Source organism: Saccopteryx bilineata, chromosome 1 (genome assembly GCF_036850765.1).
Source record: "Saccopteryx bilineata isolate mSacBil1 chromosome 1, mSacBil1_pri_phased_curated, whole genome shotgun sequence".
NCBI classification, from domain to species: Eukaryota; Metazoa; Chordata; class Mammalia; order Chiroptera; family Emballonuridae; genus Saccopteryx; species Saccopteryx bilineata.
Genome location: NC_089490.1, coordinates 347,282,295 through 347,295,665, shown reverse-complemented (window position 1 = coordinate 347,295,665; position 13,371 = coordinate 347,282,295). Strand labels below are relative to the sequence as shown.

At 44.7% G+C, this 13,371-nt stretch overlaps 1 protein-coding gene across 2 annotated transcripts in view; it reads left to right on the top strand.

The window, feature by feature from the left end:
- MRPL48 (mitochondrial ribosomal protein L48) overlaps nt 1-13,371 on the top strand; it is an 82,637-nt gene that overhangs the window by 47,573 nt on the left and 21,693 nt on the right. For both annotated transcript variants that reach the window (XM_066250198.1, XM_066250205.1), the window contains exon 5: nt 11,077-11,246. In XM_066250198.1, coding sequence (XP_066106295.1) covers nt 11,077-11,246 — 170 coding nt within the window. The remainder of the gene's footprint in view (nt 1-11,076; nt 11,247-13,371) is intronic.

Sequence of the window (13,371 nt, the reverse complement as noted above, 5' to 3'; positions counted from 1 at the left end):
TAAATATACCTTGTAAGTGCTTTACTAGGGGAATGAACTAAATATCAAGAGAACAAAGATAAAGAAGCAATTTTTCCTGAAAGAGTCAGTAACGGTGTTATGGAGTTCAGCTCAACAAACATTTATAAAATGCCACCTACCTATATTCTTACACTGAGTATGTAAAGTGAATAGACACTCCTTCAGGAGTATCCAGTTGCTTGGAATAGCTGGAAACACTGGGGCTGTAAAGAATCATGAGGTTCCCAGAGCTTTTCCCAAGAACAGAGAGTGACTCCTATGAAGACCTGACTCTTGGCCTGTGCCATTAGAGCACCCTTGTCTTCAGCCCACTGGTATCTCATTCTACCTTGCTTGTTCTGCTAAGTGACGAACAATGCCAGAGTTGTACTGGGATGCATATTTGGTGTGATAATAGTAATGATCCTGGCCCTGGCCAGTTGGCTCAGTGGTAGAGCATCAGCCTGGTGTGTGGTTGTCCCAGGTTTGATTCCCAGTCAGAGCATACAGGTGAAGCACCCATCTGCTTCTCCATCCCTCCCCTTCTTGCTTTTTTCTCTCTCTTTCTCTCTCTCTCTCTCTTTCTCTCTCTCTCTCTCTCTCTCTCTCTCTCTCTCTCTCTCTCTCTTCTCCTCCCCTCCTGCAGCCATGGCTTGATTAGAGTGAGTTGGCCCCAGGTGCTGAGGATGGCTCCATGGCCTCCACCTCAGGCGCTAAAAAATGGCTCCAGCCCCAGATGGATGGAGCATCGCCGCCTAGTGGGTGGATGCCAGTCAGGGTGAATGTGAGAGTCTGTCTCTGCCTCCCCTCCGCTCATTAAAATTAAAAAGAAATGAAACAAGGCCCTGGCTGGTTGGCTCAGTGGTAGAGCATCGGCCTGGCGTGCGGGGGACCCAGGTTCGATTCCCGACCAGGGCACATAGGAGAAGCGCCCATCTGCTTCTCCACCCCTACCCCTCTCCTTCCTCTCTGTCTCTCTCTTCCCCTCCCGCAGCCAAGGCTCCATTGGAGCAAAGATGGCCTGGGCACTGAGGATGGCTCCTTGGCCTCTGCCCCAGGCGCTAGAGTGGCTCTGGTCGCAGCAGAGCGATGCCCGGGAGGGGCAGAGCATCGCCCCCTGGTGGGCGTGCCGGGTGGATCCCGGTCGGGCGCATGCGGGAGTCTGTCTGACTGTCTCTCCCCGTTTCCAGCTTCAGAAAAAAAAAAAAAAAGAAATGAAACAAAAAATAATAGTAATGATACCTTTCCATTTTCACAGTTCTTTTACATCCATTATCTCAGTGCTCTTCACACCATATGCCCTTGGAACAGCAGTGATCCTACAGCTGAACCCTTCAAGTTTTTTAATGCAGTCGTCTACATTTTAGAGAGACATTGTTAATGGATAGAACAAAGTTTCAAGTTTTTCTCCCATCAATTTTACTTGATAAAAATAATATTAACAGAAAAACTAAAATATGTTTTCATATTTTTTGAGATGCAGAGAACTCCATTTATACAATATAGCCATATTTTATTTTATTTTTAAAGAGAGAGAGGAACAGACAGGAAGGGAGAGAGATGAGAAGCATCAATTCTTTGTTGCGACACCTTAGTTGTTCATTGATTGCTTTCTCATATGTGCCTTGACAGTGGTCTCCAGGCAAGCCAGTGACCCCTTCCTCAACCCAGCGACCTTGGGCTTTTATGTCAGCGACCCTTGGGCTCAAGCCAGCAACCATGGGGTCATGTCTATGATCCCACGCTCAAGCCAGTGACTTTGTGCTCAAGCTTGTGAGCCCACGCTCAAGCCCAATGAGACCACACTCAAGCTAGCGATTTCGGGGTTTTGAACTTGGGTCCTTATCATCCCCAGCCGACACTCTATTCACTGTGCCACTGCCCAGTTAAGTATATAGCTCCATCTTCTGGAGTAAAATTGTTCTTGTTCTATTTGTTGTAAGTATGTTGATGACTATTTCATGTTGTTTCATAAAGAAAAACAATTTTTTTTAAATCTTTGCAACCAACAAATTTGAAAACCATGACTTTTGATTTACCAACCATCTGTAAGGAAGACAGGGTGGATAAGTAAACTGACCAAGGAGCATAAATGATTTCTCTATGGGCATGTGACTGGTAAATAACAATACCAGAATTAGTTTCAGTTCAATTCAACATTTACTATTGCTGGGCTCTAGGAATAAAGAAATGAATGAGACATGGTACCTTTTTATATGAATTGAGATAGTAGTTTGGCTGCCATAATAGAGAGATCCACTTATAATCCAGGGGCTTAAATAAGAGAGAAGCTTATTTTTCTCTCACCTAAAAGTATAGATATTCCAGCTTTTGGTTTTGCCACACTTACCCTACTGCTTCTATGTCGTATCTGAGATGGCTGCTTTCTTCAGCCATCGTGTCCACATTCTATTTCCATTTCGTATAAATTTACTATTTTGAGCTTTTCAAGAACCTTAGGTGTTGCCTGACCTGTGGTGGCGCGGTGGATAAAGCGTCGACCTGGAAATGCTGAGGTCGCCGGTTCGAAACCCTGGGCTTGCCTGGTCAAGGCACATATGGGAGTTGATGCTTCCAGCTCCTCCCCCCTGTCTCTGTCTGTCTCTCCCTCTCTCTCTCCTCTCTAAAATGAATAAATAAAATTTAAAAAAAATTTAAAAAAAAAACAAAAAAAACCTTAGGTGTTAAAGATGAACAAACTGACACCCAGAGAAGATACTCAATGTCAGGTAGTGACTGAGCAGACAGGATTTGAGTCCATATTTTCTTTGGCTTTCATCCAGTTTAATGCTCTTTATGCAGCACCAGGCTTTGCCTGTGCTGCCCAGGCAGGGGCAGGTCTTCTGTCTGGTGTGTTTCTCTTGGCGTGCCACACTAAGTTAGAAACATAGAACCCTGGCCGGTTGGCTCAGCGGTAGAGCATCGGCCTGGCGTGCGGGGGACCCGGGTTCGATTCCCGGCCAGGGCACATAGGAGAAGTGCCCATTTGCTTCTCCACCCCCACCCCCTCCTTCCTCGCTGTCTCTCTCTTCCCCTCCCGTAGCCAAGGCTCCATTGGAGCAAAGATGGCCCAGGCGCTGGGGATGGCTCCTTGGCCTCTGCCCCAGGCGCTGGAGTGCTCTGGTCACGGCAGAGCGACGCCCCGGAGGGGCAGAGCATCGCCCCCTGGTGGGCAGAGCGTTGCCCCTGGTGGGCGTGCCAGGTGGATCCCGGTCGGGCGCATGCGGGAATCTGTCTGACTGTCTCTCCCCGTTTCCAGCTTCGGAAAAATACAAAAAAAAAAAAAAAAAAAAAAAAAAGAAACATAATCACTTAATTCCTATGCACCTTACAGTTCATTATGGACTATTCAGAGTAGCATCATCAAATCATTCAAGACCCCAAGTATAAATTTTCACATTTCCATCGCCAGAATTTCTGGAAGCTGAATATACTTTAAGCCTATCAGCCTGTTCATTTGAGGAATACAGTGATATACTTCCTTTCAAACTTTCTCACCTTGGAGAAAGTCACCTGTAGTGATACTATTTGCAGAAGCTTGGGCTGCTAGACATAAAGTGGTTATTATTATAAAATTTTTTTGGCCATTTCCTTACTGTTGTAACCTTAAACAGGCCATTCTCCCTTTCTGGGCCTTAATTTCCCCCTGTATAAAATTAGGGAGGGAAAGAAGAAGAAACTGATATCGCTAAGATCTCTTCCAGCTGTGGCAGCCTTTTATTCCAACGACTCCTCTATCTGCTCTTTCCTTGCAAAGTTCCCCAATCACCTTGGGCAAGCAGCGTGCCTTCAGAGGTCCTCAGTTTTCTGTCTGTAAAACAAGGTAATAATGTGGACATTTCTTTACAAAAATGGTTTAGTAATTTATTTTTATGGTCCATTTTAGAGATGATAGTGCAGTCCTACGGGGATTAAGAATGGCTACCCAGGGCCACCCCACAGTGAATCCAGGTCATTCACAGGAGTGCCAAAGTTTGATGGTGGACAGTAGTACACCTTTCCTGCCACCTTTCTCCCTTTCTTTTCTTTCCCTGCCTGGCTTTCTTTCATGTGCAGTCAGAGTGGCCTCCCCCAAACACAGCTCTAGTCGTATATACCCCTTGCACAGATACCTTTAATAACTCTCCATGGCAGTCATGAAGGCCTGAACTCAGTTATAATAGAAAATAAGAGAAAGATGCGAGAAATATTGTGCAGATAAAAGTATAGGAACTAGTGGCTGATATTCTGTGCTGTCAAACTCTTGCTGGTCATTCTGTGCCCTGGCTCAAAACTGAAATATAATATCACAATGGGCACCTGATGGTGTCAACTGCTCCAAGCATATCTAGGCCAACACGGAAAAGCAAGTGAGATGCCAACAGGAATACTGGAATCAGCTTTCTTTTTTTGTTCCCCTAAAATAACACCTTTGAAAAACCCTGGCATTTTCCCTGGTTAAGAAAAGGCTTCAAAGAAGTTCCTCCCCTCTCTGCTGGAAAATTTCAGCTGCTCCCCATTGCATTCTGACATTAGCATTCTTCACAGATCTGACTGCAGTGTTGACTGTCCTGATGAAATGTCTAGATTGCTGCATTTGGCTATGGGTGTTAGGCCCTGAAGAAGAGAGAGCCAAGCTCCTGCTCCTTGGTGGTTGGTCTCTAAAGGGTGGTGTCTCACTCATCGCAAACTCTAGGACCCTGGGCTTGACATCACTGTTAAGAACTTTAGAAATGCAGGGGCTGCCTGGCCTGTGGTGGTACAGTGGATAAAACACTGACCTGGAATGCTGAGGTCACCAGTTCAAAGCCGTGGGCTTGCCTGGTCAAGGCACATACAGGAAGCAACTACCATGAGTTGATGCTTTCCACTTCTCCTCCCTTTTTCTCTCTCTCTGTCTCCCTCTCTCTCTCTCCTCTCTCAAAAAATCAAATTTTAAAAAATTTAAAAAAACAAACAAAAACCCTGTTTAGAAATGCAGAGGCTGCAGTGGAAAAATCCCTGCATGGAGGGTCAGGAGGTCTGGTTTTGGTTCCTAGGATCTGTCCTGTGTGGCTGTGTGACTCTAAAGGACTCATTTAATCTCTCTGAGCTTTATATTCTTCCCCTGTGAAAATAAGAACTAGGACAAAATCATCTTTAAATGTTATCCTGTTCTAAAATTCTAAAACAGTGATTCACTGCACGTTTTCTCTTCCAGGCCCTGTACTAGATATGAGAATAAAAAATGAAAATCGTATTAAAAGTTATTGTTTATTGAGTGGTTAATTGTAGGCCACAGATTGTATTAACCACTTTATATACAGTGTTTTCTTTAGTTCTCGGAACACCCTTGTGAAATCAGGCCCGTCATCATTATTGCTGGCCTTGTGAAAGGACTCTCAGCCCTCCCCCCGCTTCTGCATACTGCGTCCCGCTCTCTCAGATGACTAGAGAGCAGTGATGTAAGAACCATTCCAGGTGTTCTGCCAGAACAACTCTGTTGGAGAGGGATGACTTAAGACATGTAAACAGACATGGAGTTTTCCCCCTTTTACTTAAAAAAAAAATTTCTACCAAATATCAAGATTTATATATCTTCAATAATTAGGACAGTGTGATTTTAGCTCAAGGATAGACAAATAGCCCAAAAGAACAGAATAAAATGTACAGGAATGAACCCACATGTCTATGGACACGTGATAAAGGTGACACTGCAGTGGTGCTGGGTCAGCTGGACCGGTGATCATGTGGGAAAAAGATGGCTCTTGACTCCTATTTCACACGATACACAAAAAGCACTTAAAAATGGGCTGTAGAACCTGACCAGGCGGTGGCACAGTGGATAGAGCGTCTATCTGGGATGCGGAGGACCCAGGTTCGAGACCCCGAGGTCGCCAGCTTGAGCGCGGGCTCATCTGGTTTGAGCAAGGCTCACCAGCTTGGACCCAAGGTCACTGGCTCGAGCAAGGGGTTACTCGGTCTACTGTAGCCCCCCAGTCAAGGCACATATGAGAAATCAATCAATGAACAACTAAGGAACTGCAACTAAGTATTGATGATGTTTCTCATCTCTCTCCCTTCCTGCCTGTCTGTCCCTATCTGTTCCTCTCTCTGACTCTCTCTGTCTCTGCCAAAAAAAAAAAAACAAACCCAAAAAATAAAAAATGGGCTGTAGATCTAAATGTAAATGTTAAAATAACCAAACTTCTATAAGATAACATACAAGAATATCTTCAATGATCTTTTTTTTTAATTTTATTTTTTCCATTGATTTGAGAGAGGGGGTTGAGGTGTGGGTGAGAAAGAGAAGCATCAACTAGTTTGGTTGCTTCTCCATGTGCCCTGACCAGATTGAACCTGCAACAACAGTGTGTCGGGATGTTTGTGTGTGTGCGTGCGCGCTCTATCTACTGAGCCACCCAGCTAGGGCTTCATGATCTTAAGGTAGACAATTTCTTAAATGGATGCAAAAATCCCTATAACCATAAAAAATGAGTAAATTGACTTACATTAAAAGCAAGAAATTTTGTTCATCAAAATGGACCATTAAAAAGTGAAAAGGGGCCCTGGCCTGTTGGCTCAGTGGTAGAGCGAGCGTCGGCCTGGCGTGCAAGGGGTCCCGGGTTTGATTCCCGGCCAGGGCACACAGGGGAAGCACCCATCTGCTTCTCCACCCCTCCCCCTCTCCTTTCTCTCTGTCTCTCTCTTCCCCTCCTGCAGCCAAGGCTCCATTGGAGCAAGGATGGCCCGGGCGCTGGGGATGGCTCCTTGGCCTCTGCCCCAGGCGCTAGAGTGGCTCTGGTCGCGACAGAGCAACGCCCCGGAGGGGCAGAGCATTGCCCCCTGGTGGGCAGAGCGTCGCCCCCTGGTGGGCGTGCCGGGTGGATCCCGGTCGGGCGCATGTGGGGAGTCTGTCTGACTGTCTCTCCCCATTTCCAGTTTCGGAAAAAAAAAAAAGAAAAAGAAAAGTGAAAAGGGAAGCTACCGAGAAGGAGAAGATATTTGCAGTATGTATATTTAACAAAAGATCATATCAAGACTATACAAAGAACCTCTTCAAATTGATAAGAAAAAGGCAAATGACCCAATCTAAACAGTGGGCAAAATACTTGAATAGGCAGTTTACAAAGAGAGCATCCAAATGGCTAGTGAACAAATGGTAAGGTCCTCAAGTCTCAACAGACTTAAAGGAAATGCAAGTTAAAACCCTAATTCGTTACCACTTCATACCAACCAGAATGGCTAAAACAAACCAGAAAACCTAACTATGCTGTTTCTTAAGTGTTAGCAGGAAGGTAGAGCAATTAGAACTCTCATTCACTCTGGTGGGAGTCTTAATTAGAAAGCTTTTAAAAAAAATTATTGATTGATTTTTAGAGAGAGGGAGAAAGGGGGGAGAAACAGGAAGCATCAGCTCGTAGTAGTTGCTTCTTGTATTGCCTTGACCAGGCAAGCCCAGGGTTTTGAACAAGCAACCTCAGTGTTCCAGGTTGACGCTTTATCCACTGTGCCACCACAGGTCAGAAATCATTTTGTAAAACTGTTTGAGAATATTTATTAAAGATGAACATATGCATAATTTGTAACTCAGTGGTTCAGGTTCTAGGTCTATCCCCAACAGAAATTCATACATATGTTCACTGAAAAATATATACAAGAACATTGGTAGCAATAGTATTATTCATAATAGCCCCACACTGGAAGCAACCCAAATTTCCACCAACAGTGAAAGGGATAAATAAATTTTAGCATATTCATGCAATAGACTAGGTAAAAACTGCTTTCAACTTAATACATGATGGCAGTGGTTACCAATTTGGGGAAAGACTTTTTGAGTGTTGGTATTGGTCTATTTGTTGTTCAGGATACTGATTATTTCACTAATCGGTGTACTTAAGCATTTTTCAGTGTGAATATTATATTGCAATAAAATTTTTACTAAAAAATTTTAAATAGGCCCTGGCCAATTGGCCCAGTGTGTAGATATCCTGGGTTTGATTCCCAGTCAGGGCAGACAAGAGAAGTGACCATCTGCTTCTCCACCCCTCCCTCTGTTCCCCTCCCGTAGTCATGGATCAGTTGGTTCGAGCACATCTTCCCGGGCATGGAGGATGGCACCGTGGAGCTTCTACCTTAGGCACTAAAAATAGCTCAGTTGCGAGCATGGCCCCAGATGGGCAGAGCCTCAGCCCCAGGTGAATCCTGGTCAGGGCGCATGCTGGTGTCTGTCTATCTCCCCTCCTCTCACTTGGAAAAGATGAAAAAATAAAAAAATAAAAAAATTTAAACAGTAGATTTTAAGATTCTAAGTGTGTGTGTGTGTGTGTGTGTGTGTGTGACAGAGACAGAGAGGGACAGAGAGAGGAACAGACAGGAAGGGAGAGAGATGAGAAGCATCAATTCTTCGTTGCAGCAGCTTAGTTGTTCATTGATTGCTTTCTCATATGTGCCTTGACTGGGGGCTATAGCAGACTGATCCCTTGCTCAAACCAGGGGCCTTGGGTGGGCTCAAACTAGTGAGCCTTGTTCAAACCAGTTGAGCCTGTACTCAAGCTGGCAACCTCAGGGTTTCGAACCTGGATCCTCTGCGTCCCGGATTTTCTATCCACTGTGCCACCGCCTGGTCAGGCTAATTTTTTTTTAAGTCAGGGCTCATGCTTGAATCAACTGGCTGACACTCACCAGTGGAGACACTCACTGTGGGAGGGGAAGAAGGAGAGAATGGGGAGAGGGAAGGGGAGAAGAACAGATGATCTCTTCTCCTCTGTGCCCTGACCAGGAATAGAACCCAGGATGTCCATGCACTGGGCCAATGCTCTATCCACTGAGCCATCTGGCCAAGGCTAGATTCTAATTTTGAATTGATAAAAGATTCACATTATAAAAAATGCAACAATATAGCTGGGACATAATTTAAAAGTTTCCTTTCCACCTCTATGCCCCAGCCATCCAATTCCCTCACTGGCAGCCAATGATATAAGTATTTTTGTGCATCTCTCTAGAGATATCTTTTGGATATACAAGCAAATAAATACATATGTAATTACACACATACATATACCTATTCTTTTTATATGTATGGCATACATATCCTTTTTATGTGTATGATAATATTCTGAACACACTATTCTACAGTTTGCTTTTATCATCTAATTTATTTTAAAGACCTTTCTATATCAGTACATAAAGAAGTTCCTTATTCCTTCTTATAGCTGCATAATGTACTATGTATGGATTTTCCATGATTTAACAAGTCTCCCTCTCGATGAGAGTTTAGGTTTGATTATTTCTAGTTAAGAAAATTTCTTGATCCTGATTTATGTTGTGTTAAATATCTATTTTCCAAGGTTTCATTTTAGCTTAATAGCAGATTACACAAGTTGATACATAGTGAAACAATACTTTACATGAAAGGGAAAGTAAAAAAAAAAAATTTTCCTACCTTTTAATTCTTAAAAGAAGGACTGTCTAAATAATTGCAAAATTTTAAAGCTAGGGCGGCTAAAAGAGAACTAATGCTGAGTTTCCTTGCAATTGATTTCTTTAAGATTCTGATGAAAGCATACAAATCTTGGGGTTGACAGACTCCTTGAAACTGCTCTATGGGTTCTTTATTAAAAATGTGTTACCTGGCCCTGGCTGGTTGGCTCAGTCGTACAGCGTTGATCCAGCATGTGGATGTCCTGGGTTCAATTCCTGGTCAGGGTACACAGGAGAAGCGCCCATCTACTTCTTTACCCCTTCCCCTCCCCTTTCTCTCTTGCTCTTTCTTCCCCTCCTACAGCTATAGCTCGATTGATTCTAGTGTGTTGGCCCCGAACGCTGAGGATGGCTCCATGGAGCCTCCACTTCAGGTGCTAAGAGTAGCCCAGTTGTGAGCATGGCCCCAGATGGGCAGAGCATCAGTCCCAGATGGGGGTTGCCAGGTGGATCCCGTTTGGGGTGCACGTGGGCGTCTGTCTCTCTATCTCTCCTCTTCTGACTTGGAAAAGAAAAAAATATATTACTTAGCAGAAGCCCATAAATTTAAAAATTGGGAAACTGAGGGCCAGAGATACAAGGTCTCAAAATGAGTTAATTGTAGAAGACATTCACTTGTATTCATTTTAAAAGTAATGCCAGCCTGACCAGGTAGTAGCGCAGTGGTTAGAGCATTGGCCTGGGACTCTGAGGACCCAGGTTTGAAACTCTAAGGTCACCTGCTTTAGCGTGGGCTCATCCATCTGGCTTGAGCACGGGCTCACCAGCTTGAGAACGAGGTCGCTGGCTTGAGTGTGCAATCATAGACATGACCCCATGGTCACTGGCTTGAAACCCAAGGTCGCTGGCTTGAGCAAGCAGTCACTGGCTCTGCTGTAGTCCCTCCCTCCCCAGTTAAGGCATATATGAGAAAGCAATCAATGAACAACTAAGGCGCTACAACGAAGAATAGATGCTTCTCTTCTCCCATCCTGTCTACCTGTCCCTGTCTGTCCCCCAACCCCATCTCCCTCTCTGTCTCACTAAAAAAAAAAGTAATTCCAGGAGTATTTCCTTTCCTTTCATTGGCTGATGTCGCATCCCAGACTGGCAAGGGAAGCTGCTCATTCTTTCTCAGGAAAAGATTTTATAGGTATGATAACCTAAGAGAAATTTGGTAAAGAAATGTATATGAGGCCCTGGCTGGTTGGCTCAGCGGTAGAGCGTTAGCCCGGCGTGTGGAAGTTGAAGTCCCAGGTTCGATTCCTGGTCAGGCCACACAGGAGAAGCGCCCACCTGCTTCTCCATCCTTTCCCCCCTTTTTTCTCTCTATCTCTCTTTTCCCCTCCTTCAGCCAAGGCTTCATTGGAGCAAAGTTGGCCCGGGCACAGAGGATGGCTCCATGGCCTCTGCCTTATGTGCTAGAATGGCTCCGATTGCAGTGGAGCATCACCCCCTTGGTGGACATGCTGGTGGATCCCTGTTGAGCACATGCGGGAGTCTGTCTCCCTGCCTCCCCCCCCCTTCTCACTTTGGAAAAATACCAAAAAAAAATGTATATGAAAGGTTGATTTTTTTAAAATACTAGATGATATGATTAGAATTTCATATATAATAGTTTGATTTTCCTTCTTTCTCTTTTTATCTTCTGTCTAGCCCAAGAAGAAGAGGGGAAAAGTGGAAGTGAGACCAATTAATTTGGGGACAGATTATGAATATGGGGTTTTGAACATTTACTTGACTGCATATGACATGGCCCTGACAGAGAGTTATGCGCGATATGTTCACAACCTCTGCAATCACCTCTCCGTTAAAGTGGAAGAAAGGTATGATGCCTTTGCCTGAAATATTCTTGGCGTGGGGTAGCATGCTCTGCTTTGTTGTTAAATGAAGTTATGAGAATTAACATGTACAGTAGTAAAACTAACCCTTTTTAGGTATATAGTTTGCCATAATCAAAATATAGAAGAGGCCTGATTAGCGGTAGCACAGTAGATAGAGCGTTGACCTGGGATCCTGAGGTCCCAGGTTCAAACCCCAAAGTTGCCAGCTTGAGTGAAGACTCATCCGGCTTGAGCATGGGCTCACCAGCTTGAGTGCAAGGTCCCTGGTTTGAGTGTGGGATCATCAAAAGGACTCCATGGTCACTGGCTTGAAGCACAAGGATGCTGGCTTGAGCAAGGTGTCACTGGCTCGGCTGGAGCCCTCTCCTTCCGGCCCCGGTCAAGGCACGTATGAGAAGCAATCAAAGAACAACTAAAGTGCTGCAACTATGAGTTGATGTTTGTCATCTCTCTCCCTTCCTGTTTCTCTCTTGCTAAAAAAAAAAAAATATCTATCTATCTATCTATCTATCTATCTATCTATCTAGAACAGCTCTGTTAACCCCAAAAGTTCCTGGGTGCCCAGGTGTACTCACTTACCCTCTATTTCCCCTTCAAGTTCCTGGCAACCACCAATTGATTTTCTGCCCCTGCTGTTTTAAGTTTCCTGGAACATCATGTAAGTAGAATCATACAGTATGTAGCTTTTTGTCTGGTGTCTCACTAAGTATAATGTGTTTCAAATTTATCCATGTGTTTGTTTGTTTCGTTTTTTGTTTTTTTTTTAATTTTCTGAAGCTGGAAATGGGGAGAGAGACAGTCAGACAGACTCCCGCATGCGCCCGACCGGGATCCACCCAGCACGCCCACCAGGGGCAACGCTCTGCCCACCAGGGGGCGATGCTCTGCCCCTCCGGGGCGTCGCTCTGCCACGACCAGAGCCACTCTAGCGCCTGGGGCAGAGGCCAAGGAGCCATCCCCAGCGCCCGAGCCATCTTTGCTCCAATGGAGCCTTGGCTGCGGGAGGGGAAGAGAGAGACAGAGAGGAAGGAGGGGGTGGGGTGGAGAAGCAAATGGGCACTTCTCCTATGTGCCCTGGCCGGGAATCGAACCCGGGTCCCCCGCACGCCAGGCCGATGCTCTACCACTAAGCCAACCGGCCAGGGCCCATGTGTTTGTTTTTTGACAGAGACAGAAAGTCAGAGAGAGGGACAGACAGGAAGGAAGAGAGATGAGAAGCATCAATTTTTCATTGCAGCTCCTTAATTGTTCAGTGATTGCTTTCTCATATGTGCCTTGACTGGGGGCTGCAGCAGAGCAAGTGACACCCCCCCACCCCACGCCCAAGTCAGCAACCTTGGGCTTCAAGCTAGCGACCTTTGGGCTCAAGCGAGTGACCATGGGGTCATGTCTATGATCCCACGCTCAAGCCAGCAACTCCTTGCTCAAGCTGGCGACCTTGGGGTTTCGAACCTGGGTCCAAGGTCCCTCAGACCGTGTCCCAATCTGAGGCTCCATCCACTGCACCACCGCCTGGTCAGGCCATCCATGTTTTTTAAGTATTTTATTACTGAGCAGTATTCCATTAAATGGTGAATATTAATTGGCTTATCTATTCATTAGTTGATGTACATTTAGATTGTTTCCAATTTATTGGTAATTATTAACAAAGCTGCCATAATCATTGTCACACAGGTTTTGTGGGTCACATGTCTTCTTTGCTCCTGGAAATCTACTTAAGACTGGGATTTTGGGATTGTATAGTGAATATATGTTTAACTTTATAAGAAACTGCCAAACTATTTTCTAAATTGGCTGTACCATTTTGTATTCCCACCAGCAACATATGAGAGTCCCAGTAAATTCTTAACCTGGTCAGCACTTGGTATTGTCAGTTTGGTATTATCAATATATAGTGGTATCTCATATTGGTTTTAATTTTCATTTCCCTAATAAATAAATGATGTTGAGTATCTTTTCATGTGTTTATTTAACTTCTGTATATATTCTTTGATGATGTATCCAAATCTTTAATCTATTTTTTAAATTGTTTTTTTTTTTTATTACTGAATTAAGAAAGTTTTTACCTGATTGGGCAATGGTGCAGTGGACAGAGCATTGGCCTGGG